This window comes from Aythya ferina, assembly GCF_964211825.1.
Source record: "Aythya ferina genome assembly, contig: HAP1_SCAFFOLD_477, whole genome shotgun sequence".
NCBI lineage: Eukaryota > Metazoa > Chordata > Aves > Anseriformes > Anatidae > Aythya > Aythya ferina.
The window spans coordinates 20,813-46,328 of NW_028181109.1; the positions used below are offsets into that span (position 1 = coordinate 20,813).

The 25,516-nt window shown below is 62.4% G+C and overlaps 3 protein-coding genes and 3 long non-coding RNA genes across 9 annotated transcripts in view; 4 read left to right on the forward strand and 2 right to left on the reverse strand.

Annotated features, from left to right (window-relative positions):
* On the forward strand, positions 1-5,807 carry LOC311429259 (selenide, water dikinase 2-like). Its single transcript, XM_084540360.1, has 8 exons — positions 1-267; positions 1,089-1,192; positions 1,281-1,388; positions 1,473-1,627; positions 1,720-1,810; positions 2,587-2,686; positions 3,688-3,900; positions 5,211-5,807. Exons 2-8 carry the CDS (start codon positions 1,097-1,099, stop codon positions 5,417-5,419), a joined length of 972 nt encoding a protein of 323 aa, XP_084396486.1. The 5' UTR covers positions 1-267; positions 1,089-1,096; the 3' UTR covers positions 5,420-5,807.
* IKBKG (inhibitor of nuclear factor kappa B kinase regulatory subunit gamma) lies at positions 5,779-18,482 on the reverse strand (the record flags this gene model as incomplete). 3 transcript variants are annotated; one of them, XM_084540358.1, is made up of 12 exons in its annotated part: positions 5,779-6,950; positions 7,038-7,093; positions 7,817-7,950; positions 8,956-9,105; positions 10,002-10,089; positions 11,251-11,391; positions 13,149-13,258; positions 13,354-13,447; positions 14,145-14,192; positions 14,276-14,403; positions 15,916-16,109; positions 18,227-18,482. In XM_084540358.1, the coding sequence occupies 12 exons, from the start codon at positions 18,480-18,482 to the stop codon at positions 6,826-6,828; spliced, it is 1,524 nt and encodes a 507-aa protein (XP_084396484.1). In that variant the 3' UTR covers positions 5,779-6,825. The 3 variants fall into 3 exon arrangements, with proteins under 3 accessions (XP_084396484.1, XP_084396485.1, XP_084396483.1); XM_084540359.1 differs by having other exon boundaries at positions 13,149-13,255; positions 14,276-14,406; XM_084540357.1 differs by having other exon boundaries at positions 14,276-14,406.
* On the forward strand, positions 8,378-8,817 carry LOC311429263. Its single transcript, XR_014688209.1, has 3 exons — positions 8,378-8,403; positions 8,667-8,729; positions 8,771-8,817. It is a non-coding gene; the product is annotated as an uncharacterized lncRNA (long non-coding RNA).
* On the reverse strand, positions 16,986-17,885 carry LOC311429262. The gene is made up of 3 exons (XR_014688208.1): positions 17,851-17,885; positions 17,654-17,684; positions 16,986-17,113 (listed from the first exon to the last, which is right to left on the reverse strand). It is a non-coding gene; the product is annotated as an uncharacterized lncRNA (long non-coding RNA).
* Positions 17,070-17,783, forward strand: LOC311429261. The gene is made up of 3 exons (XR_014688207.1): positions 17,070-17,171; positions 17,474-17,514; positions 17,660-17,783. It is a non-coding gene; the product is annotated as an uncharacterized lncRNA (long non-coding RNA).
* G6PD (glucose-6-phosphate dehydrogenase) overlaps positions 18,448-25,516 on the forward strand; it is a gene marked incomplete at its 5' end in the record, with an annotated part of 14,345 nt that continues 7,276 nt past the window's right edge. The window contains 6 exons of one of the 2 annotated variants that reach the window (XM_084540355.1): positions 18,448-18,625; positions 19,725-19,831; positions 21,009-21,046; positions 21,804-21,912; positions 23,170-23,387; positions 24,318-24,473. In XM_084540355.1, coding sequence (XP_084396481.1) covers positions 18,448-18,625; positions 19,725-19,831; positions 21,009-21,046; positions 21,804-21,912; positions 23,170-23,387; positions 24,318-24,473 — 806 coding nt within the window. Of the gene's footprint in view, positions 18,626-18,808; positions 18,850-19,724; positions 19,832-21,008; positions 21,047-21,803; positions 21,913-23,169; positions 23,388-24,317; positions 24,474-25,516 lie in introns of those variants that run through there. The other variant, XM_084540356.1, reaches the window with a different exon arrangement.

The following is a 25,516-nucleotide window of genomic DNA, read 5'->3' on the forward strand; positions in this document are numbered from 1 at the left end:
TGCCGGTCGGTTCCGCGCCGGGCTCCTCGGGGGCCGGGCCCCCCCCCGCCGCTTATCGCCCCTTCGAGCCGGCCTCGCTGGGCCTGGCCCCGGGCTGGCGCCTGACGGGCTACGGGGAGCTGCGGGGCTGAGGCTGCAAAGTGCCCCAGGAGACGCTGCTGCGGCTCCTGGAGGGGCTGGGGCCCGGGGGGGGGCAGCCCCGCGGCGGTGCCGGGCTCCTGGAGGGGGCCGGGGAAGGGCCCGAGGCCGGGGGGGCGCCGTCGCTCGGTGAGGGGGAGGGGAGGAGGATTGGGGGGGGGAGGGGGGAGGGCAAAGGGCGGCAGGGAGCGGAGGGGGCAAAGGGCGGGGGGGGAGGGAGGGGGCAAAGGGCGGGGGGGAGGGCAGAGGCTGGGCCTATGGGGGGGGGGTTGGGGAGCCCCCTGCAGGTTTTTGGGATCCCCCTGGGGTCTTGAGGAGCCCCCCGATTGATTTTGGGGTCCCTGTGTGTCATAGGGAGCCCCCCCGGTTGTTTTTGGGGCCCCCCTTGGGTTTTGAGGAGCCCCCCCGGTTGATTTTGGGGGTGCCCTGTGTATAAGGGAGCCCCCCCGGTTGTTTTTGGGGTCCCTCTGGGGTTTTGAGGAGCCCCCGGTTTGGTTTTGGAGCCCCCTGGGGTCCAGAGCCCCCCCCCCCGGTTGTTTTTGGGGCCCCCCTGGGGTCTTGAGGAGCCCCCCCAGTTGGTTTGGGGGACCCCTTGTTCAGTTTTGGGGTCCCCCTGTGTCTTATGAACCCCCCCGCTTCATTTTGGGGTCCCCTGATCGTTTTTGGGGTCCCCCCATGCCTTGGGGAGCCCCCTCCTCATTATTGGGCCCCCCCTAATTAACAGGCATCCCCTAATTAACAGGCATCCCCCCTAATTAACGAGCACCCCCCTTTTCTTGGCGTCTCCCATCTCATTGTGGTCGCCCCTATTGGCACCCCCCCCATTTACTGGGACCCCCTCCTTCACCGGGACCTCCCCCACTTAATTACCCCTTCCTAATTAACCCCCCCTGTTGTTAATTACTCCTCCTGCTGTTAATTACCCCCCCTGATGTTAATTACCCCCCCAGGCATCGGCATGGACTCGTGCGTCATCCCCCTGCGCCACGGCGGCCTCTCCCTGGTGCAGACCACCGACTTCTTCTACCCGCTGGTGGAGGACCCCTACATGATGGTAACCCCCCAAAAACCCCCCAAAACCGCCTAAACGACCCTAAAAAAAATACTAAACCCTAAAAAAAACCCGAAACCCCCCCAAAAAGGGCCGCATCGCCTGCGCCAACGTCCTGAGCGACCTCTACGCCATGGGCATCACCGAGTGCGACAACATGCTGATGCTGCTCAGCGTCAGCCAGAAGATGTCAGACGAGGTGAGAGCCCCAAAACCGGCTGAATTCCCCCCAAAATAATACCGAGACCCCCCCCGTGACCCCGTTTTGCCCCCCCCCGAATAGGAAAGGGACAAGGTGATGCCCCTGATCGTGAAGGGTTTCCGCGACGCGGCCGAGGACGGTGGCACCTCGGTGACGGGCGGCCACACCGTGCTCAACCCCTGGCTCATCGTGGGCGGCGTGGCCACCGTGGTCTGCCAGCCCAGCGACTTCATCATGTGCGTGGCTTTTTGGGCTGATTTCGGCCCTTTTTGGGTTTTTCTAGTTGTTTTTTTATTTTTTTTAAGGGTTTTTGTCCCCCTCCCCGCAGGCCTGACAGCGCGGTGCCCGGCGACGTCCTGGTGCTCACCAAGCCCCTGGGGACGCAGGTGGCCGTCACTGCGCACCAGTGGCTGGATAATGTGAGTGGGGGGACCCAAAACGGCGGGTTTTAGCCCCAAAACCCTCCCCAATGTGTCCCCAAGGTGTCCCCAAACCGCCTCGGGTGCCCTAATGGGGACAGGAGAAGCCCCAGGGGGGGCTTTGGTGGTCTCAAAGCCCCCAGGAGGCACCCCGGGGGGCCCCAAAGGGTCCCCAAACCCTCTGAGAATGTCTCAAAGTGTCCCAAAATGTCCCCAACTGTCCCCAAAGTGTCCCCAACCCCCCTATAACTCCCCCTCCCCTTCCTCTTGCCCCCACACCTCAGATGGACCAACCCAAGGCCCCCCCAAGATGCCCCCAAATCCCCCCAAATGTCCCCAAACCTTCTGAAAATGTCCCCAAGTGTCCCCAAACCCTCCCCAACTGTCCCCAAAGTGTCCCCAAACCCTCCCCAAAATGTCCCCAAGTGTCCCCAAGCCCCCCAACCCCCCCCATAACTCCCCCACACCTCGGAGGGACCAACCCAAGGCCCCCCCAAATGTCCCCGAACCCTCCCCAAACATCCCAAAGTGTCCCCAAACCCTCCCCAAAGTGTCCCAAAATGTCCCCAACTGTCCCCAAACCCTCCCCAAAATGTCCCCAACTGTCCCCAAGCCCCCCAACCCCCCCCATAACTCCCCCACACCTTGGAGGGACCAACCCAAGGCCCCCCCAAATGTCCCCGAACCCTCCCCAAACGTCCCAAAGTGTCCCCAAACCCTCCCCAAAGTGTCCCAAAATGTCCCTAATTGTCCCCAAAACGTCCCCCCCCCCGCAGCCGGAGCGCTGGAACAAGCTGAAGCTGGTGGTGACCCGCGAGGAGGTGGAGGTGGCCTACCAGGAGGCCGTGCTCACCATGGCCATGCTCAACCGCACCGGTACCGGGGGATTTTTGGGGTCGGGGGGGGGATTTTGTAGGGTTTTGGGTCTTGGGGGGGGTTTGGGGGCGCCTGGGGGATGTGGGGGTGGGTTTTGGGGTTGGAGGGGTGGGTTTTGGGGGCCTGGGGGGGTTTATAGGTTTAAGGTTGGGGGTTAGGGTTAGAGGGGGGTTTTGGGTTTTGAGGTTTTGGGGTTTTTAGGGTTGGGGTTGGGTGTTTGGGGTTTTGGGGTCCTGGGTGGGGATTTTTGGGGTTGGGGGTTTTTGGGGTTGGGCCCTTTTTGGGTCCTGGGGTCTTTGGGGTCTGGCCCTTTGGGGTAGGATCCTTTTGGGGTTTTTGGGGTCAGGGTTTTTGGGGCTAGGTCTTGGGGTTTTTGGGGTCTGACCCTTTGGGATCCTGCGGTTTTTGGGGTCAGGCCCTTTAGGGTCTGGCCCTTTAGGGTTGGAGTTTTTGGGGTTTGGTCCTGGGGTTTTTGGGGTTCTGTTTTTTGGGGGGTTTGGGCCTTTTGGGGCTGGGTCCCAGGGCCCTTTGGAGTCGGGGTTTTTGGGGCTGGGTCCTGGGGGTTTTGGGGTCGGGGTTTTTGGGGCCTGGGGCTCCTTTTGGGGTCCCGACCCCCCCGTACTGACACTGCCCCCCCCCAGCGGCGGGGCTGATGCGCTCGTTCCAGGCGCACGCGGCCACGGACGTGACGGGCTTCGGGGTCGGGCCCTTTGGGGTCGGGTCCTGGGGCCCTTTTGGGGTCTGACCCTTTGGGATCCTGGGGTTTTTGGGGTCAGGCCCTGTAGGGTCTGGCCCTTTAGGGTTGGAGTTTTTGGGGTTTGGTCCTGGGGTTTTGGGGGTTCTGTTTTTTTGGGAGTTTGGGCCTTTTGGGGCTGGGTCCCAGGGCCCTTTGGAGTCGGGGTTTTTGGGGCTGGGTCCTGGGGTTTCGGGGTCGGGCTTTTTGAGTCCTGGGGCTCCTTTTGGGGTCCCGACCCCCCCGTACTGACACTGCCCCCCCCCAGCGGCGGGGCTGATGCGCTCGTTCCAGGCGCACGCGGCCACGGACGTGACGGGCTTCGGGCTTTTGGGGCACGCGGCCAACCTGGCGCGGGCGCAGCGCCGCGAGGTGGCCTTCGTCATCCACAACCTGCCCCTCATCGCACGCACCCCCGCCCTCTGCAAGGCCTGCGGGGGGCGGCCCCCCCTGCTGCAGGGCACCGCGCCGGAGACTTCGGGTAAGGGGGGGGCACCCCAAAAATCGGGGGGGGCCCAAAAATCGGGGGGGAGATCCCCAAAGGGGAAGGGGAAACCCTGAGATTAGGGGGAGACCCCAAAAAGGGGAAGGGGAGGGGATGGGGACATGGAATGGGGGGGTTAAGGGGTTGGGGGTGGCCCCCCCCTGCTGCAGGGCACCGCACCGGAGACTTTGGGTAAGGGGGGGGCACCCCAAAAATCGGGGGGGGCCCAAAAAATCAGGGGGGAGATCCCCAAAGGGGAAGGGAGCCGAAAATGGGGATGGGAGGGGATGGGGACACGGAACTGGGGGGTATGGGGGTGGCCCCCCCTGCTGCAGGGCACCGCGCTGGAGACTTCGGGTAAGGGGGGGGCACAAAAAATTGGGGGGGGCACCAAAAAATAGGGAGAGACCCCAAAAATGGAGGGGGAGATCCCAAAAGGGGAAGGGGAGGGGATGGGGACATGGAATGGGGGGGGTTAAGGGGTTGGGGGTGGCCCCCCCCTGCTGCAGGGCACCGCGCCGGAGACTTCGGGTAAGGGGGGGGCACCCCAAAAATCGGGGGGGGCCCAAAAAATCGGGGGGGAGATCCCCAAAGGGGAAGGGACCCGAAAATGGGGAGAGAGAGGGGCAGAGAACAGGGGAAAGGAGAGGGGATGGGGATGGGGACATGGAATGGGGGGGTTAAGGGGTTGGGGGTGGCCCCCCCCTGCTGCAGGGCACCGTGCTGGAGACTTCGGGTAAGGGGGGGGCACAAAAAATTGGGGGGGGGTCCCGAAAATTGGGGAGGGGACCCCAAAAATGGAGGGGGAGATCCCCAAAAGGGGAAGGGACCCAAAAATGGGGAGGGGATGGGGATATGGAATGGGGGTTGGAATTAGGATTTCCCCCTCAAACCCCCCGGGGGGTCTCTCCCCATTTTGGGGGGGTCCCTAATTTTTATTTTTTTTGGGGGGGGCCCCAACATAGGGTAAAACATTGACACAGAAAGGTGCCGGCTTTTAGGATTTCCCCCCAAACCGCCCCCAAAACCCCCCCAAAACCCCTGAAACCCCCCCAAAACCCCTCCAAACCCCCCGGGGGGGCTCTCCCCATTTCGGGGGGGTCCCTAATTTTTATTTTTTTTGGGGGGGGGGGTCACAAAATGGGGTGGAACATTGACACAGAGGGGTGCTGGCTTTTAGGATTTCCCCCCAAAACCCCCTCAAAAACCCCTGAAACCCCCCCAAACCCCCTCCAACCCCCCCGGGGGGGTCTCCCCTCACCCTGGGGGGCTCCCTAATTTTAATTTTCCCGTCCCCCCCCCCGCAGGAGGGCTGCTGATCTGCCTCCCCCGCGAGCAGGCGGCTCGCTTCTGCGCCGAGCTGCGCGCGCCGGGGCTGCAGGCCTGGATCGTCGGCATCGTGGAGCAGGGCCCCCCCGGCGCCCGCCTGATCGACAAACCTCGCCTCATCGAGGTGCCCCCCCGCGGCGCCCCCGCCCCCCCCGACAGCCCCGAGGCCCCCCCCGCTCATTTCTAACCCCCCCGCGGCGAAAAAAACCCTGTTTCCTCTTTATTTCCCCCAAAAACCCGCTCCCCGTGGCCGCTTTTCCCATTTTTCCCCCCAATAATTCCCCTAGGAAATATTCTCACCCCCCCCCCAGGGTGAAGCCCCTCCCCAAAACCCCCCCCCCGGGGCGGGGAGAGGCCGAGGACCCCCCCCCAAAAATAAATTGGGGGGGGGCGGGGGGAGAGGAGGCGATTATTTGACGGGAGGGGGGGAAAAACGGGGTGAAAAACGGCGAGTTTGGGAGCGCTGTGGGGTGTGGTGGGGGGGGGGGCGTGCCCCTCCTCCCCCCTCCCACCCCCATGGGATGTTTTGGGGTAAATTCTGCACGATTTGAGAACATTCCTGGTTTATTTTTTCAGCGCGTTTCATTTGCTTTTTCTTCGGGGGGGGGGGGGGGGGCGGTGGTCTCGGTTTTTGGGGTGATTTTGCATGGTTTCGGGGCAATTCTGCGCGGCTGCGGGGCGATTTGCTGAGACTTTGGGGTTTTGGGGCAACTTCCTGGGATTTGGGGATTTCTTAAAGGATTTGGGGGGTCAATTACGGATATCTGGGGTTTCTCCCAATTTTGGGGGATTTCTCCCCATTTTGGGGCCGTTCTCCAGGGTTTGGGGCCAATTTTCCAGCTTTTAGGTCAATTCATGAAGGTTTCTTCAGGGCTTTCTCCCCATTTTGGGGCAACTTCCTAGGATTTTAGGGCAATGTTCCAAGATTTTGAGGGGATTTCCTAAAGGATTTGGGGGCTCCCTTAGGCTTTTAGGGGATTTCTCCCCATTTTGGGAGGATTTCTCCCCATTTTGGGGGATTTTCCCCATTTTAGGTGGATTTACCCCATTCTGGGTCAATTCTCTTGGATTTTGGGGTTGTCTTTATGATTGAATTTTTTTTTGGGGGGGGAACTACAACGTTTTGGGTGAAATCCTTCACACTTTGGGGCTGTGTTTTGGGGGGGATTTTCCCCATTTTGGGGTCGTTTGGGGAAAGTTCTTGAGGGATTTTGGGTGCAATTCCTGAGGTTTCGGTGAAACTTAATATTTTTGGCAACCTGAGCTTTTGGGGCCATCCCTGAGATTCCTGGTGGCTTCCGCAGCATTTTGGGGCCACTCCCTGTGCTTTTGGGGCGCGCTCTCCAAGGCCACTCACCAAAATTGACATTTTTGGGATTTTTTTTTTTAATGGGGGGGTCACCTCCCCCCCCTCTTTTCCAGCCCCTTTCCCCCTCAATTTTTGGGCGTTTTTCCCCTTTTTTCCTCCCTAACCCTTTAAAAACCCCCCCAAATCTTTTCGGGGGGGGTCTCCCCATATTGAGGGGTCCCCGATTTTGAGGGGGGGGATCCCCGATTTTGGGGGGGGGCCCCGATTTTTGGGGGGCCCCCCCCTCACTTGATGCAGTCCATGACGTGGATCTGGAGCGTGTCCATGTCGGGGGCCTTGTACTGGCACTTGGGGCAGCAGAAATCCGGCTGCTCCTCGGGGGGGGGGGCGCGGGGGGGCCCCCCAAAACCTGCAGGGGGTGGCGATGACGTCACCGCTCCTTATATGGTCATATTTTTTTTTTGGGGGTGCCCCCCCCCGTTTTTGCTATACTCACCCCCCGCCGGCGGGCGCAGCTCCGAGTGCCGGTTCCGCATCTCCTCCATGCGGGCGCTGGGAGTGGGGGGGCAGAGGTTTTTGGGGGGGTTTTGGGGTTTTTGGGGGGTTTGTTTTTTTTTTTTGGGGGGGGTGTGGGGGGAATTAGGGTGGGAGGGGGGTGATCGAGGGGTTTTGGGGGGGGTTTGGGGGGGATTAAGGGGGTTTGGGGGGATTAAGGGGTTTTTGGGGAGAATTAAGGTGTTTTGGGGGAGATTAAGGGTTTTTTGGGGGAATTTGGGGGGGATTGAGGGTTTTTTGGGGGGATTTGGGGGGATTGAGGGTTTTTTTGGGGGAATAAGGGGGTTTGGGGAGGGATTAAGGGGATTTGGGGGGGATTGAGGGGGTTTGGGGGGGATTTGGGGGAGAATTAAGGGGATTTGGGGGGATTGAGGAGATTTTGGGGGGGGATTAAGGGTTTTTTTGGGGGGATTAAGGGGTTTTGGGGGAGAATTAAGGGGATTTGGGGGCCACATTTTGGGGTTAGAAACGGGAAATGCCACTCATTTGGGGCAAGACCCTAAATTTGGGGGGGATCCCCAAAATTTTGGGGCCAGCACCCAGAAATTTGGGGGGGGTGGCACAGAGAGAGGACCCCGAGGACTTCATGGGCTCGGGAGGATTTGGGGCCAATCCGGAGCATTTTGGTGGCCCGCGACACCCCGGGGCGGGGTTATTAAAACCCGGGTGGGGCCGGCTGCGATTTTTGGGGTGAAAAAGGGGCTTTTTGGGGGTGCTGACCGGGCGGCGCCCTCGGCCTCGGCCCGCAGCTGGCGCTGCAGCTGGGTGACGGCGTCCTGCAGGGCCTCGCGCTGCGCGTGGAGCTGCTCCCGCGCCGCCCGCTCCGCCTCGAAGTCCGCCTTGAAAATGTCAGCCTGGGGGGGGGAAGCGGCCCCAAAACCGCCCCGATTTACCCCAAAACAGTCCCCCGAAGGAGCCCCAAAAGGTCCTCGAAAAGTCCCTGAAAAGGGTCCCCAAAGGAGCCCCAAAACGCCCCAGGATTCCCTGAATTGTCCCTAAAAATCCCCAGCTGGCCCCTGAGTCCCAAAAGTGCCCCCAGAATGTCCCCAAGTGTCCCCAGGGTGTCCCCATGTCCCAGAGGTGTCCCTGGGGTGCCCCCACATCCCTGAGGTGACTCCAGGGTGTCCCCAAAGTCCCCCCAGCGTGTCCCCAAGGTGTCCCCAAAGTGCTCCCATGTCCCTGAGGTGCCCCCAGGGTGTCCCCAAGGTGTCCCTATGTTCCCAAAGCGCCTCCAGGGTGTCCCCAAAGTGTCCCCAGAGTCTCCCCATGTCCCCGAGGTGCCCCCAGGGTGTCCCCATGTCCCTGAGGTGCCCCCAAAGTGTCCCCAAGGTGTCCCCAGAGTGTCCCTGAGGTGTCCCCAGAGTGTCCCCATGTCCCTGAGGTGCCCACAGGGTGTCCCCAAAGTGTCCCCATGTCCCCAAGGTGTCCCCGGGGTGTCCCCAAAGTCCCCCCAAGGTGCCCCCAGGGTGTCCCCATGTCCCCGAGGTGCCCCCAGGGTGTCTCCAAGGTGTCCCCAAAGTGTCCCCAAGGTGCCCCCAGGATTCCCCCAAAGTCTCCCCACGTCCCCGAGGTGCCCCCAAAGTGTCCCCATGTCCCCAAAGTGTCCCTGGGGTGTCCCCAAAGTGTCCCCGAGGTGCCCCCATGTCCCTGAAGTGCCCCCAAAGTGTCCCCAAGGTGTCCCCGTGTTCCCAAAGTGCCCCCAGGGTGTCCCCAAAGTGCTCCCATGTCCCCGAGGTGCCCCCAGGGTGTCCCCAAAATGTCCCCAAGGTGTCCCCAAAGTCTCCCTATGTCCCTGAGGTGCCCCCAGGATGTCCCCGAGGTGCCCCCAGGGTGTCCCCGAGGTGCCCCCATGTCCCCACCTGCGCCTGCAGCACGGGCACGGTCTCGAGGGCCGCGCGCTGCTGCTCGGCCTCGGCCTTGAGCTTGTCGATCAGCTCCTGCTTGGCCGCCAGCGCCTCCTCCGCCTGCTGCAGCTGCGCCGTCACCTCCGCCAGCTGCCGCGACGCGCCCTGGGGGCCCCAAAAAACAGTCACACCCCAAAAACAGGGAGACCCCAAAAACAGGGAGACCCCAAAACAACACCGGGGACCCAAAAAACAACCAGAGAGACCCAAAACCCAGCCATTGAGACCCAAAACCGGACAGGGAGACCCCAAAACTGACACCAGGGACACAAAACTGGACAGGGGGACGCAAAACCCAGCCATTGAGACCCAAAACTGGACAGGGAGACCCCAAAACTGGACAGGGGGACCCCAAAAAACAACCAGGGGGACCCAAAACTGGACAGGGGGACCCCAAAAAACAACCAGGGGGACCCAAAAACCCAGCCACAGAGACCCAAAAAACAATCAGAGAGACCCAAAACCCAGCCATTGAGACCCAAAACACAACCAGGGAGACACAAAAACCAACCAAAGAGACCCAAAACCGGACCCAGGGACCCCAAAACCCAACCAGTGAGACCCAAAACGGGGCCGGGGGACCCAAAGTGGGGCCAGGGGAACCCAAAACGGAACCAAGAGAACCCAAAACGGGGTCGGGAACCTTTGAATTGATCCCAAAACAGGATCAGGGGCCCCAAAACAGGGTCGAGAACCTCTGAAATGATCCTAAAACGGGGTCAGGGAGCCCAAAATGAGGTCGAGAACCTCTGAAATGATCCCAAAACGGGGTCAGGGGCCCCAAAACGGGGTTGGAAACGTCCAAAATGATCCCAAAATGGGGTCAGGGGGCCCCAAATGGGGTCGGGAGCATCCAAAGTAATCCCAAAATGGACCCGCGGGACCCCCAAACCCCCCCCCAGCACCCCAAAACCCCCCCAAACCGCCCCCAAACCCCCTAAAAAAGACACCCCAACCCCCCGAAAACCCCAAAAAGCCCCAAATCGCCCCAAAATCGCCACCTTGTCACCCTCCAGGCTGGCCTTGATGTGGGCGTCGTACTCCTGGAAGAGGTGGTGGTACGCCACCTGCAGCTGCACCAGCTTGCGCCTGGGGGGGGGGGACACATCAGGGACCCCCCCAGGACCCCCCCAAGGCCCCCGGGACCCCCCCAGGACCCCCAGGACCCCCCTGGGACCCCCCCGGGACCCCCCTCGGTCCCATTTCCCCCCCAGGACCCCCCTGGGACCCCCCCTGGGCACCCCAAAGCTGTCCCAGCTCTGCCCCCCCCCCCATAATGTCCCCATTTCTGCCCCCCCCAAAGACACCCCCAGGTCTGCCCCCCCCCAATAATTAATTAGTGCCCCCCCTGTTAATTAATTAGCGCCCCCCCGTTAATTCCCCCCCCGTACTTCTCCTCGGTGGCCCCCACCTCCATTTACCCCCCCCAATGCCCCCCCCATTTCTCCCCATCCCAATTATTTTCCCCATTTCTCACCTCCATTTATCACCTCCCCATTAATTAGTGCCCCCCAATAATTAATTAGTGCCCCCCGTTAATTAATTAGCCCCCCCATTAATTAATTACCCCCCCGTACTTCTCCTCAGTGGCACCCACCCCAACCCTTCCCCATTTCTCCCCATCCCAATAATTTTCCCCATTTCTCACCCCCCATTTATCACCTCCCCATTAATTAGTGCCCCCCAATAATTAATTAGTGCCCCCCGTTAATTAATTAGCCCCCCCATTAACTAATTACCCCCCCCCCGTACTTCTCGGTGGTGCCCACCCCAATGACCCCCCCCATTTCTCCCCATCCCAATAATTTTCCCCATTTATCACCATCTCATTAACACCCTCCCCATTAATTAGTGCCCCCCGTTAATTCGTTAATTAATTACCCCCCCCGTTAATTTATTAGCCCCCCCGTTAATTAACTGGTGCCCCCCCGTACTTCTTCTCATTCACCCCCACCCCAACCCTTCCCCATTTCTCCCCATCCCAATAATTTTCCCCATTTATCACCATCTCATTAACACCCTCCCCATTAATTAACACCCCCCCGTTAATTAATTACCCCCCCCATTAATTAAGTACCCCCCCGTACTTCTCCTCGGTGGCGCCCACCCCAACCCTTCCCCATCCCAATGATTTTCCCCATTTCTCACCCCCCGTTTATCACCTCCCCATCAATTACCGCCCCCCCAATAACTAATTAGCGCCCCCCGTTAATTAATGACCCCCCCGTTAATTAATTAACCCCCCCGTACTTCTCCTCGGTGGCGCCCTGCCTCTCGACGCGCAGCGCTGCCTGCAGGTTGCTGACCTGGAGCCGCAGCTGGTCCAGCTGCACGCTGTGCCCCAGCGCCGCCTCCTCCAGCGCCCGGCACCGCGCCCCCGCCGCCTGCGCCCTGCCGGACCAGTAAGAACCAGTATAGACCAGTAGGAACCAGTACAGACCAGTACGGACTGGTATAGACCAGTACGGAACCGGTATGGACCCGGTATGGTGCCACCCCGCAGCCAGAAGTAGCCCCGGGGTGGTGGTGCCAGCCTTGGCCATATCAGCACCGCCCAGTATGGACCAGTAAGAACCAGTACGGACCAGTAAGAACCAGTACGGACTGGTATAGACCAGTATGGACCGGTATGGACCCGGTATGGTGCCACCCCGCAGCCAGAAGTAGCCCCTGCGGTGGTGGTGCCAGCCTTGGCCATATCAGCACCGCCCAGTATGGACCAGTAAGAACCAGTACAGACGAGTAAGAACCAGTACAGACCAGTATGGACCAGTAAGAACCAGTATAGTCCAGTACAGACTGGTATGGACCAGTATGGAACTGGTATGGCGCCACCCCGCAGCCAGAAGTAGCCCCAGGGGTGGTGGTGCCAGCCTTGGCTACATCAGTGCCTCCCAGTATGGACCAGTAAGAATCAGTACGGACCAGTAAGAACCAGTACGGACCAGTATAGACCAGTACAGACCGGTAGGGACCGGTATGGACCCACCCCACAGCCAGAGGTAGCCCCAGGGGTGGCGGTGCCAGCCTTGGCTACATCAGTGCCTCCCAGTATGGACCAGTAGGAACCAGTACAGATGAGTAAGAACCAATATAGACCAGTACGGACCAGTAAGAACCAGTATAGACCAGTACGGACTGGTATGGACCAGTATGGAACTGGTATGGTGCCGCCCTGCAGCCAGAAGTAGCTCCAGGGGTGGTGGTGCCAGCCTTGGCTACATCAGTGCCTCCCAGTATGGCCCACTACGGACCAGTAAGAACCAGTACGGACCAGTAAGAACCAGTACGGACCAGTACAGAACTGGTATGGTGTCACCCCACAGCCAGAAGTAGCCCCAGGGGTGGTGGTGCCGGCCTTGGCCACAGCAGTGCCACCCAGTATGACCCAGTATGGCCCAGTATGACCCAGTATGGCCCAGTGCCACCCAGTGTCACCCCAGGGTGTCACCCCAGGGCCAGAAATAGCCCCGGGGGCGGTGGCCTTGGCCACATCAGCACTGCCCAGTATGGCCCAGTATGGCCCAGTGCCACCAGTGTCACCCCAGGGCCAGAAATAGCCCCGGGGGCGGTGGCGCCGGCCTTGACCACGTCAACACCCCCCAGTATGACCCAGTATGGCCCAGTACGGCCCAGTATGACCAGGTATGGCTCAGTATGACCCAGTATAACCCAGCACCGCCCAGTATGACCCAGTATAACCCAGTATGGCCCAGTGCCACCCCAGAAATAGCCCCAGGGGCAGGGGCAGTGCCCCCAGGTGGGGTCAGTGACACCAGTTCCAGCCCCACCCCCCCTAAAATCCCAATAAATGCCCCCCCCCCGATAAATGTCCCCATTTACCCCCCAGTTCCCCCCCCAGTTCCCCCTCACCCCCCCAATTACCCCCCAGTTCCCCCCCCAATGCCCCCACCCCCCCATTTACCCCCCACACCCCCTAATTCCCCCCCCACTCCCCCAATTCCCCCCCAATTCCCCCCCCAACTCCCCCAATTCCCCCCCCAACTCCCCCAATTCCCCCCCAAAGTGCCCCAATCCCCCCCCCACCCCCCCATTTACCCCCCCAGCCCCCCATTTACCCCCTCAGCCCCCCATTTACCCCCCCACCCCCCCAATTACCCCCCCAGCCCCCCCAATTTGCCCCCCACCTCTGCTCGAGCTGCCCCCTCTCCCTGCGGCTGCTCTCCAGCCGGCTCTGGCTCTCCTGCAGCTCCCCCAGCAGCGACGTCACCTGCGCCTTCACCGACGCCTTGTCCTGCTGGGGGGGCACCAAAATGTCCCAAAACCGCCCAAAACGACCCCAAATATCCCCAGGGTGAGGCGGGGGGGGGTCCCGGGGGGGTCTCCTCTCACCTCCAGCTGCCTCCGCAGCGCCTGGAGCTGAGCCTCGGCCGCCCGCGCCGCCTCCTCCGCACGAGCCTCCGCCGCTGCGCGAGCTTCTGCAAGTCTGGGGGGGGGGAAAACGGACCCAAAATGGCCCGAATTAGCCCCAAAATATCCCCAAGCGGCCCTAGAAGTTCCTAAAAATATCCCCAAGTGACCCAGCTTCCCCACGATGTCCCCAAAAGTCCCCAAATGGCCCCAAATTCACCCCAAAAGTCTCGGAGCTGCGGCTCCGTCGCTCACGAGCCGGGTTTGGGTGTCCCCAAATGGCCCCAAAGTCCCCCAAATCTCCCCAAAATGTCCCCAAATTCTCCCCAGATAGCCCCAGAAGGTCCCCAGCTTCCCCACGATGTCCCCAAAAGTCCCCAAATGGCCCCAAAGTCACCCCAAAACTCGCGGAGCTGCAGCTTTGTTGCTCCCGCGCCCGGTTTGGGTGGCACCAAATGTTCCCAAAGTCCCCCCAAATGGCCCCAAAATGGCCCCAAATGGCCCCAAACTCCCCCCAAAGTCCCTGAAGCCCCCCCAAATGTCCCCAACCCCCCCCAGATGTCCCCAAAGCCCCCCCAGGCTCCCCCCAATGTTCCCAAAGCCCCCCCAATGTCCCCAAAAACCCCCAAATGTCCCCAAAGCCCCCCCGAAGCCCCCCCCAAATGTCCCCAAAGCCCCCAAAATGTCCCCCCCAATGTCCCCAAAGCCCCCCAAGTGTCCCCAAAGCCCCCCCCAATGTCCCCAAGTGTCCCCAACCCCCCCCCGCAACTCACTCAGCCTCCACAGCCGCCAGCCTCTGCCGCAGCTGCTCCAGGGAGTCCCTGGGGGTGATTTTGGGGTAAAATCAGCCCGTTTTGGGGCCGGGCAGCCCCCCCCCCCATCCCCATCCCCACCCCTGGCTCACCTGGGGGGCTCCTCCGGGCTGGGGGGGGCCGCGGGGGCGTCCCCGTCCTCGCTGCGGGGGGGGGACGGCGGGGGGGGGGCTCCCTCCGGGGGGGGCTGCGGGGACCCCTCCTCAGAGCCCTCGGGGGGCTGCTGGGGGGGGAACAGGGGGGGTTGGGGGGGGTCCATGGGGACCCAAAGGGCACCCAAGGGACACCCAGGGACCCAATAAGCACCCAAGGGATACCCAGGGGCCACCCAGGACCACCCAAAGCCCCCCCAGGACCCACCCGGGGCCACCCAAATCCACCCAAAGGCCCCCCAGGACCCCTGAGGAGCACCCAAAGCCCCCCCAGGGCCCACCCAAAGCCACCCAAAGGCCCCCCAGGACCACCTGAGGAGCACCCAAAGCCCCCCCAGGCCCACCCAAAGGTACCCAAAGCTACCCAGGGCCACCCAAAGGCCCCCCAGGACCCACCCAAAGCCTCCCAAAGGCGCCCTAGAACCACCCAAAGGCCCCTCAGGGCCACTCAAAACCACTCAGGGCCACCCAATGGCACCCAAAGGCCCCCCAACGATCCCCCAGGCCCACCTGAGGAGCACCCAAAGCCCCCCAGGCCCACCCAAAGGCCCCCAGGACCCACCCAAAGCCACCCAAAGGTCCCCCAGGCCCACCTGAGGAGCACCCAAAGCCCCCCCAGGACCCACCCAAAGCCACCCAAAGGCCCCCTAGAACCACCCAAAGCCCCCCCAGGCCCACCCGAGGAGCACCCAAAGCCCCCCAGGACCCCCTGAGGAGCACCCAAAGCCTCCCCAGGCCCACCCAAAGACCCCCAGAGCCACCCAAAGACCCCCCAGGACCCCCTGAGGAGCACCCAAGGGCCACCCAGAGCCACTCAGGGGCCCCCCAGGCCCACCCAAAGCCCCCCAGGCCCATCCAAAGGCCCCCTAGAACCACCCAAAGCCCCCCCAGGCCCACCCAAATCCACCCAAAGCCCCCCCAGGCCCCCCCAAACCCACCCAAAGCCCCCCCAGGCCCCCCCAAACCCACCCAAAGCCCCCCCAGGCCCCCCCAAACCCACCCAAAGCCCCCCCAGACCCACCCAAATCCACCCAAAGCCCCCCCAGGCCCCCCCAAAGCCCCCCCAGACCCACCCAAAGCCACCCAAAGCCCCCCAAGGCCCACCCAAAGACCCCCAAAGGCACCCAAAGCCCCCCCAGGACCCGCCCTAAGCCACCCAAAGGCCCCCCAGGCCCCCCCAAAAGCCACCCAAAGGCCCCCCAGGCCCACCCAAAGCCACCCAAAGCCCCCCCAGACCCCCCAAAAGCCACCCAAAGGCCCCCAAGGCCCACCCAAAGGCCCCCCAGGACCCCCTGAGGAGCACCCAGGGGCCACCCAGAGCCACCCAAAGGCCCCCCAGGACCCCCTGAGGAGCACCCAAAGGCCCCCCAGCCCCCCCCAGGACCATTGAGGGCCATCCAAAGCCCCCCAGGCTCCCCCAAAGCCCCCCCAGGGCCACCCAAAGGCACCCAAAGCCCCCCCAAAGGCCCCCCAGACCCTCCCAAAGGCCCCCAGGACCCCCTGAGGAGCACCCAAAGCCCCCCCAGGCCCACCCAAAGGGCCCCTAGAACCACCCAAAGGCCCCCCCAGGGCCCACCCACCGCGGGCAGCTGCGCCAGGGCCCTTCGGAGGCGCCGTGCGTTGTCGTCCCTCTCCCTGCGCAGGGTCTCCACCAGCGCCCGCGCCTGCCCCGCGCGGCCCCGCAGCAGCTCCCGCTCCGCCCGCCGGGCGGCCTGCAGCCGGCACAGCTCCTCCAGACGCCGCCGCACCGCCTCGCTGCTGCGCCTCAGGGCCGCTGCGACACGGACACCAGTAACGCACCAGTAACACCAGTAACACCAGTAACACACCAGGAGCAACAGGAACGCACCAGGAGCAACAGGGACATACCAGGAACAACAGGGACAAGCCAGGGCTAACCCACGGCACCCCACAAGGCTCCCCAGTTGCTCCCAGTTACCTTCAGGTCCTCCCCAGTTGCTCCCAGTTACCTGCAGGTGCTCCCCAGTTGCCCTAGGGGGCTCCCCAGTTGCTCCCAGTAACCCCCAGGCACCCCACAAAGCTCCTTAGTTCCTCCCCAGTTGCTCCCAGTTACCTTCAGGTCCTCCCCAGTTGCTCCCAGTTACCTTCAGGTCCTCCCCCATTAACCTAGGAGGCTCCCCAGTTGCTCCCAGTTACCTTCAGGTCTCCCCCGTTAACCTAGGAGGCTCCCCAGTTGCTCCCAGTTACCTTCAGCTCCTCCCCAGTTGCCCTACAGGGCTCCCCAGTTGCTCCCAGTTACCTTCAGCTCCTCCCCAGTTGCTCCCAGTTACCTTCAGGTCCTCCCCCATTAATCTAGGAGGCTCCCCAGTTGCTCCCAGTTACCTTCAGGTCTCCCCCGTTAACCTAGAGGGCTCCCCAGTTGCTCCCAGTTACCTTCAGGTCCTCCCCAGTTACCCTACAGGGCTCCCCAGTTGCTCCCAGTTACCTTCAGGTCACCCCAATTGCTCCCAGTAACCCCCAGGCACCCCACAGGGCTCCTTAGTTCCTTCCCAGTTGCTCCCAGTAACCCCCAGACACCCCCTAAAGCTCCCTAGCTCCTCCAGCCGCCGCCGCACCGCATCGCTGCTGCACCTCAGGGCCGCTGCAACATGGACACCAGTAACACACCAGTAACACCAGTAACACCAGGAGCACCAGGAACGCACCAGGAGCAACAGGGACAAGCCAGGGCTAACCCACGGCACCCCACAAGGCTCCCCAGTTGCTCCCAGGAACCACACAAGGCTCCCTAGTTCCTCCCCAGTTGCTCCCAGTTACCTTCAGGTCCTCCCCTGTTAACCTAGGAGGCTCCCCAGTTGCTCCCAGTTACTTTCAGGTCACCCCAGTTGCCCCCAGTAACCCCCAGACACCCCCTAAAGCTCCCTAGCTCCTCCAGCCGCCACCGCACCGCATTGCTGCTGCGCCTCAGGGCCGCTGCAACAGGGACACCAGTAAGCCACCAGTAACACCAGTAACACCAGGAACACACCAGTGCACTCCAACGTACACCAAGGCTAATCTACGGCACCCGACGGGGCTCCCCGGTTGCTCCCAGTTACCCTGAAGTGCTCCCTAGTGCCCTCCCAGTTGCTCCCAGTTACCTTCAGGTCCTCCCCAGTTGCTCCCAGTAACCCCCAGGTACCCCACAAGGCTCCTTAGTTGTTCCCAGTTACCTTCAGGTCCTCCCCAGTTGCCCTACGGGGCTCCCCAGTTGCTCCCAGGCACCCCCAGTCATCCCATGAGACTCCCCAGTTGCTCCCAGTAACCCCCAGGCACCCCACAAGGCTCCCTAGTTCCCTCCCAGTTGCTCCCAGTGACCTCCAGTTCCTCCCCATTTGCTCCCAGTTACCTTCAGGTCCTCCCCCGTTAACCTAGGAGGCTCCCCAGTTGCTCCCAGTTACCTTCAGGTCCTCCCCAGTTACCCCACAAGGCTACCCAGTTGCTCCCAGTCACCCCACAAAGCCCCCCAGTTGCTCCCAGTTACCTTCAGCTCATCCCCAGTTGCCCCCAGTAACCCCCAGGCACCCCACGAGGTTCCCTAGTTCCTCCCCAGTTGCTCCCAGTCCCTCCCAGCGACCCCCAGCCCCCTCCCAGTCCCTCCCATTGCCCTGCCAGTGCCCCCCAGTCCTCTCCCAGTGCCCCCAGTCCCCTCCCAGTTGCCCCCCAGTTGCCCCCAGTCCCCTCCCAGCGCCTCCCAGTTGCTCCCACTCCCTCCCAGTTGCCCCCAGCCCCCTCCCAGTCCCTCCCATTGCCCTCCCAGTGCCCCCCAGTCCCCTCCCAGTTGCCCCCAGCCCCCTCCCAGTCCCTCCCATTGCCCTCCCAGTGCCCCCAGTCCCCTCCCAGTTGCCCCCAGTCCCCTCCCAGTCCCTCCCAGTCCCCCCCAGCGCTCACCCTTCAGCTCCCGGTTCTCCGCCAGCAGCCTCTGCACCACCTCAGGCCCCGCCCCCTCCACCGCGAGGCCCCGCCCCCCTCCTCCTCCTCCTCCGGCCACCGCCGCCGCCGCCGCCGCGGCCTCGTCCCCGGCCGCCCCCAGCTCGGGCCCCGCCGCCGCCGCCGCCGCCGAGGCAGCTCCGGGCCCCGCCGCCGCCCCCGCGCCCCCCCCGGGCTGCACCATGTCCCCGGGCCTCCGCCAGCGGCCTCCGCTCATCCGGGAGCGCCCGGCGGGGCCGGGCCCGGCGCCGCGGCCCGGGAGCGCGCAGGGCCCGTGGCCGCCGCCGCGCCGCCCTCGGCGCTTCTGCCCGCTTCCTCCTTCCGCCGGAAACCGGAACCGCTCTCCCCACGGCCCTTCCGGTGAGGGGAGGCGGGGCGACGCGGCCACGCCCCCTCGGGTTAATCCCATTGGGCGCGCCCCCCGGTAGGGAGCGGCTTGGCCCCGCCCCGCCGCGCGGCGATTGGGTGAGGGGAGCGAGGGGCGGCGGGGATTGGCTGGGAGGGGGTGGAGGGGGCGGGGCTTGCCGGGGGGTAAATGGGGAGCCGCGCGAGCGTGCGGGGAGCGGCGGGGCCGGAGCCGGCAGGTGGGGGGGGGGGTAAATGAGGGGGGGCAATTAAAGGGGGAGGGGGTAATTAGAGGGGGGCTGGGGGGGCTGGGAAGGGCAATTAGGGGCTAATTAGGGGCTGGGGGGGGTTAATTAGGGGGGTAAGGGGGCAATTGGGGGCTGGGGGGGCAATTGGGGGGGGTAAGGGGGCAATTGGGGCTAATTAAGGGCATTTGGGGGTAATTAGGGGCCGGGAGGGGCAGTTGGGGGGGTGGGGGGGGGTAAATGGGGGGCAACTCGGGGCTAATTAGGGGCTGGGGGGGTATTAGGGGCTTGGGGGGAAATTAGGGGGGTAAAGGGGGCGGTTGGGGGGGGCTGGGGGCAATTAAGGGAGTAATTAAGGGCCGGGAGGGGCAGTTGGGGGGGGTACGGGGGGTAAATGGGGGGGGTGAGGGGGTAATTAAGGGCTCCGGGGGCAATTGGGGGGGGAATTAGTGTGCGGGGGGGGTAATTAGGGAGCGTGGGGGGTAATTAGGGCGCGGGGGGTGATTTGGGGGGGGCTAAGGGGGAATTGGGGGGGCTGGAAGGGGGCAAATTAGGCGCGGGGGGGGCCAAATTAAACACTGGGGGGGGGTAAATTAAAACGGGGGGGGTAAAACTAAACATGGGGGGCAATTAAACGTGGGGGGGGCAAATCAAGCATGGGGGGGGTAAAATTAAACGAGGGGGGGGGCAAATAAACCGGGGGGGGGGGATTAAATGGGGGGGGGGAATTGAGGGGTTGGGGGCACGATGGAGGGGCTGGGGGGGAAACAGAGCCCTGGGGGGGGGTAATGGGGTGGGGGGGGGTCTGGGGTGCTGAGGGGGGGTCTGGGGGTGCTGAGGGGGGGTCGTGCCCCGTGCCCCCCCCCCAGGCATGGCGGGGCTGAGCCGCTCCGAGGTGTGCGGGCTCCTGCGGCAGGAGCTGAGCAGCGACGGAGCCTTCGGGGACCCCCACGCCTTCATCATCTTCGGGGCCTCGGTGAGGGGGGGCAAAATTGGGGGGGGGGGGGGGGTAAATGGGGGGGGTTGGGGGGGAAATGGGGGGGTTGGGGGGGGTAAGGGGGCAGTGGAGGGGATCGGGGGGGGTTAAGGGGGTGAAAAAGGGCTCCAGGGGGGGAATGGGGGGAATGGGGGCGTGGGGGGTAAATTGGGGGGGTGGGGGGGGAGTTGGGGGGGTGGGGGGGGATATGGAGGGGTTGGTGGGGGGTTGGGGGAGATGGGGGGGTTAAGGGGGTGAAAAAGGGCTCCGGGGGGGAAATGGGGGCATGGGGGGGGAAATTGGGGGGGGTGGGGGGCAAATGGGGGTGTGTGGGGGGATATGGGGGGTTGGGGGGGTTAAGGGGGTGAATAGGGGGCGTGGGGGGGGGAAATGGGGAAATGGGGGGGGTAAATGGGGGCATGGGGGGGGGATTGGGGGGGGTTAAGGGGGTGAAAAAGGGCTGGGGGGGGAAATGGGGAAATGGGGGGTAAAAGGGGACGGGGGGGGCACCAGAGGGGCAAATGGGGGCATGGGGGGGGAGTTGGGGGGGATATAGGGGCTGGGGGGGCATTAAGGGGGTGAATAAGGGGTCGGGGGGGGCAAATGGGGGCGTGGGGGGGTAAATGGGGAAATGGGGGGGTAAAAAAGGGACTGGGGGGTAATGGGGGGGGGTAAGGGGGTAAATGGGGGCTGGGGGGGCAATTTGGGGGGGTGGGGGCGGAAAAGGGGCTGGGGGGGCAGAAAAGGGGATGGGGGGGCAAAAAACCCCGGGGGGGGGGCAAAATAGGGGATGGGAGGGGCAAAAACCCCGGGGGGGGCAATTAGGGGCTGGGGGGGGAGGGGCAGGCATGAGGAAGTGCCCAGGCCCCGCCCCCACCCCATTGCCCAACCCTGAGGCCACGCCCCCCCACCCACGTCGCCACGCCCCCTCCGTAATGAGCCCGCGGCCCCTTTGCAAAAGCCACGCCCACTTTTGCAACCAGGCCACGCCCCCCTGCGAAGCCCCGCCCCCATCACCCCACGGGGCGGGGCCGCCCTGACCGGGAGTGACCCCGATAAGGAGGGGGGGGGGGAGGGGGGAGGGTTTTGGGGTGGGGTTTGGGGTTTTTGGGGTTCCCTTTTTTTTGTTGTTTTTTTAAATTTGCCGATTTCTGAGGGTTTTGCCTCATTTCCGCAGGGGGACCTGGCCCGCAAGAAGATCTACCCCACTATATGGTAAGGGGGGGGTCACGGTGACCCTATAGATTTGGGGTGACCCTATAGATTTGGGGTCACGGGGACCCTATAGATTTGGGGTCACCCCAATGGGTTTGGGGTCATGGTGACCCTATAGGGCTGGGGTCACAGTGACCCTATAGATTAGGGTGACCCTATAGATTTGGGGTCATCCCAATGGGTTTGGGTTTGCGGTGACCCTATAGATTTAGGGTGACCCTATAGATTGGGGTCATCCCAATGGGTTTGGGTTTGTGGTGACCCTATAGGGCTGGGGTCACGGTGACCCTATAGATTTGGGGTGACCCCAATGGGTTTGGGGTCACGGTGACCCTATAGGATTGGGGTCACCCCAAAGGGTTTGGGGTCAGGTGATCCTATAGATTGGGGGGTACCATGGGGTCATGGTGACCCTATAGATTTGGGTCACCCCTATGGATTTGGGGGTACCATGGGGTCACAGTGGCCCTATAGATTTGGGGATTCTCCTATGGGGTCGGGGACATCGATGGCCCTATAGATTTGGGGCTGTCCCTATGGGGTCAGGGCCATTATGGGGACACCGATGACCCTATAGGATTGGGGCCACCCCAGGGACATCCCGATGGGTTCGGGGCCTTTCCTATGGGGTCGGGGCCGTTTATGGGGCCACCTTTGGGCTCGGGGTCATTATGGGGCCACCTTTGGGGTCGGGGCCGTTTATGGGGTCACCCTTTGGGGTCGGGGTCTTTATGGGGTCGCTTTTGGGGTCGCGCAGGTGGCTGTTCCGGGACGGGCTCCTCCCCGACGCCACCTTCGTGGTCGGCTTCGCGCGCACGCAGCTGACGGTGGCGCAGCTCCGCGAGCAGACGCTGCCCTACATGAAGGTACGGGGCCACCCCAAAACCCCCTATGGGGCCACCCCAAAACCCCCCTGCCACCCCAAAACCCCCGCACCACCCCCAAGGGTCCCTAGGGGCGCCCCCCGCTTCCTACGACCCCATAACCTGCCTCGTAACCCCCCCAAAACCCCCCGACCCTATAAGAAACACCACGACCCCATAACCTTCCTTATAGGATTTCGCCTATTCCTCCGACCCCATAAGAGCTATCGACACCGTTCCACTTCCAATGACCCCAAACCGCCCCCCCGCACCCCATAACGCCCCATTTTCCCCCGTAACCCCCCAAAACCCTCTGACCCTATAACAAACACCGCAACCCCATAACACCCCTTATAGGATTTCCCCCATTGCTCCGACCCCATAAGAGCTTTTAGGACCGTTCCACTTCTAATGACCCTATAAAAGTCTCCTGTACCCCATAACCCCCCAATTTCCCTTCTCTGACCCTATAAAAGCCACCACGACCCCATAACCTTCCTTATAGGATTTCGCCCATTCCTCTGACCCCATAAGAGCTATCGACACCGTTCCACTTCCAATGACCCCAAACCGCCCCCCCGCACCCCATAACACCCCATTTTCCCCCGTAACCCCCCCAAAACCACCTGACCCTATAACAGACACCACAACCCCATAACACCCCTTATAGGATTTCCCCAATTGCTCCGACCCCATAAGAGCTATCGGGACCATTCCACTTCTAATGACCCCATAAGAGTCTCCTGCACCCCATAACCCCCCAATTTCCCTTCTCTGACCCTATAAAAGCCACCACGACCCCATAACCTTCCTTATAGGATTTCGCTTATTGCTCCAACCCCATAAGAGCTATCGACACCGTTCCACTTCCAATGACCCCAAACCGCCCCCCCGCACCCCACAACGCCCCATTTTCCCCCGTAACCCCCCCAAAACCCTCTGACCCTATAACAAACACCGCAACCCCATAACACCCATTATAGGATTTCCCCCATTACTCTGACCCCATAAAAGCTATTGGGACCGTTCCACTTCTAATGACCCCACAAGAGTCTCCTGCACCCCGTAACACCCTTTTTGTTCTCCTCTGACCCTATAAAAGCCACCACGACCCCATAACCTTCCTTATAGGATTTTGCTTATTCCTCCAACCCCATAAGAGCTATCGGCACCGTTCCACTTCCAATGACCCCAAACCGCCCCCCCGCACCCCATAACGCCCCATTTACCCCCGTAACCCCCCCAAAACCCCCCCTCCAGGCGACGCCGTCGGAGCAGGAGCAGCTGGAGGCGTTTTTCGGGCGGCAGAGCTGGGTGCAGGGGCAGTACGGGGACCCCGAAGCCTTCCGGCGCCTGGACGCCCACCTCAGGGCGCTGCCGGGGGGGGGGCGCGCCCACCGCCTCTTCTACCTCGCGCTCCCCCCTGGGGTCTACGCCCCCGTCACCCGCCACATCCGCCAGGCCTGCATGGGTGACGGGTACGGGGGGGTTTTGGGGTCGGAGGGGGGGTTTTGGGGTCGGGGGGGGGGTTTTGGGGTCGGGGGGGGGGGTTGGGGTCGGGGGGAGTTGGGGGCATTTGGGGTATTGGGGGGCGTTTGGGGTATTGGGGAGTATTGGGGCTGGGGGGGTGTTGGGGGGTATTAGGGGTATGGGGGGGCATTTGGGGTTTTGGGGTCGGGGGGGAGGTTTTGGGGTCGAGAGGGGGGTTTTGGGGTCGGAGGGGGGGTTTTGGGGTCGAGAGGGGGGTTTTGGGGTCGGGGGGGGTTGGGGGCATTTGGGGTATTGGGGAGTATTGGGGGTATTGGGGCTGGGGGGGTGTTGGGGGGGTATTTGGGGTATTGGGGGGTATTTGGGGTATTTGGTCTTTCCTCCCCGTTATTTTTGGGGCTTCCTCCCCATTTTTCGCTCTTCCCTCCCTATTTTTTTTGGGCATTTCTCCCTGTTTTTTTTAGGTGTTTCTCCCCATTTTTGGGGCCGTTTCTCCCCATTTATTTGAGCGTTTCTCCCCATTTTTTTGGGGGGCGTTTCTCCCCATTTTTTCACTCTTTTCTCCCCATTTTTGGGGGGCTTTTCTCCCCATTTATTTGTACCTTTCTCCCCGTTTTTTTGGGGCATTTCTCCCCATGTATTTGTACCTTTCCCCCCATTTATTTGGGGCCTTTCCCCCCATTTTTTTGGGGGCCTTTCTCCCCATTTATTTGGGGCGTTTCTCCCTGTTTTTTGGGGGCGTTTCTCCCCATTTTTTTGCTCTTTTCTCCCCATTTTTTGGGGGCGTTTCTCCCCGTTTTTTTGTGCATTTCTCCCCATTTTTTTGTGCATTTCTCCCCGTTTTTTTCGCTCTTTCCTCCCCACGTATTTGTACCCTTCTCCCCGTTTTTTTTTGGGGCCGTTTCTCCCCGTTCCCGCAGCTGGAACCGTGTGATCGTGGAGAAGCCGTTTGGGCGCGACCTGGCGAGCTCGGCGGCGCTGTCGGAGCACCTCGGGGCGCTCTTCGGAGAGGAGCAGATCTACCGCATCGACCACTACCTGGGCAAGGAGATGGTGCAGAGCCTCATGGTGCTCAGGTGGGGGCCTGGGGGGGTTTTGGGGTCATTTGGGGTCATTTGGGGTCATTTGGGGTCATTTGGGGTCATTTGGGGTCATTTGGGGTCATTTGGGGTCATTTGGGGTCATTTGGGGTCATTTGGGGTCATTTGGGGTCATTTGGGGTCATTTGGGGTCATTTGGGGTCATTTGGGGTCATTGGGGGGGGATTTGGGGGGCTTCAGGGGGGATTTGAGGGGCTTCAGGGGGGATTTGGGATCATTGGGGGGATTTGGGGGGCTACAGGGGGGATTTGAGGGGCTTCAGGGGGGATTTGGGGGGGATTTGGGGTCATACCTGGGCAAGGAGATGGTGCAGAGCCTCATGGTGCTCAGGTGGGGGGCTTGGGGGGGGTTTGGGGGGGTTTGGGGGGGATTTGGGGGGATTTGGGGTCATTGGGGGGGGATTTGGGGTCATTGGGGGGGGATTTGGGGTCATTGGGGGGGATTTGGGGGGATTCAGGGGGGATTTAGGGGGCTACAGGGGGGATTTGGGGTCATTGGGGGTCATTGGGGGGGATTTGGGGGGCTACGGGGGGGGGGGTTATGGGGTCATTGGGGGGGATTTGGGGTCATTGGGGGGGGATTTGGGGGGGATTTGGGGTCATACCTGGGCAAGGAGATGGTGCAGAGCCTCATGGTGCTCAGGTGGGGGTTTGGGGGGGATTTGGGGGGCTATGGGGGGAATTTGGGGGGCTTCGGGGGGGTTATGGGGTCATTGGGGGGGATTTGAGGGGATTCAGGGGGGATTTAGGGGGCTACAGGGGGGATTTGGGGTCATTGGGGGTCATTGGGGGGGGGATTTGGGGGTCAATGGGGGGGATTTGGGGGGCTATGGGGGGGATTTGGGGTCATACCTGGGCAAGGAGATGGTGCAGAGCCTCATGGTGCTCAGGTGGGGGCCTGGGGGGGTTTGGGGGGGATTTGGGGGGGATTTGGGGTCATTGGGGGGGCTTTGGGGGGCTACGGGGGGGATTTGGGGTCATTGGGGGGGGATTTGAGGGGATTCAGGGGGGATTTAGGGG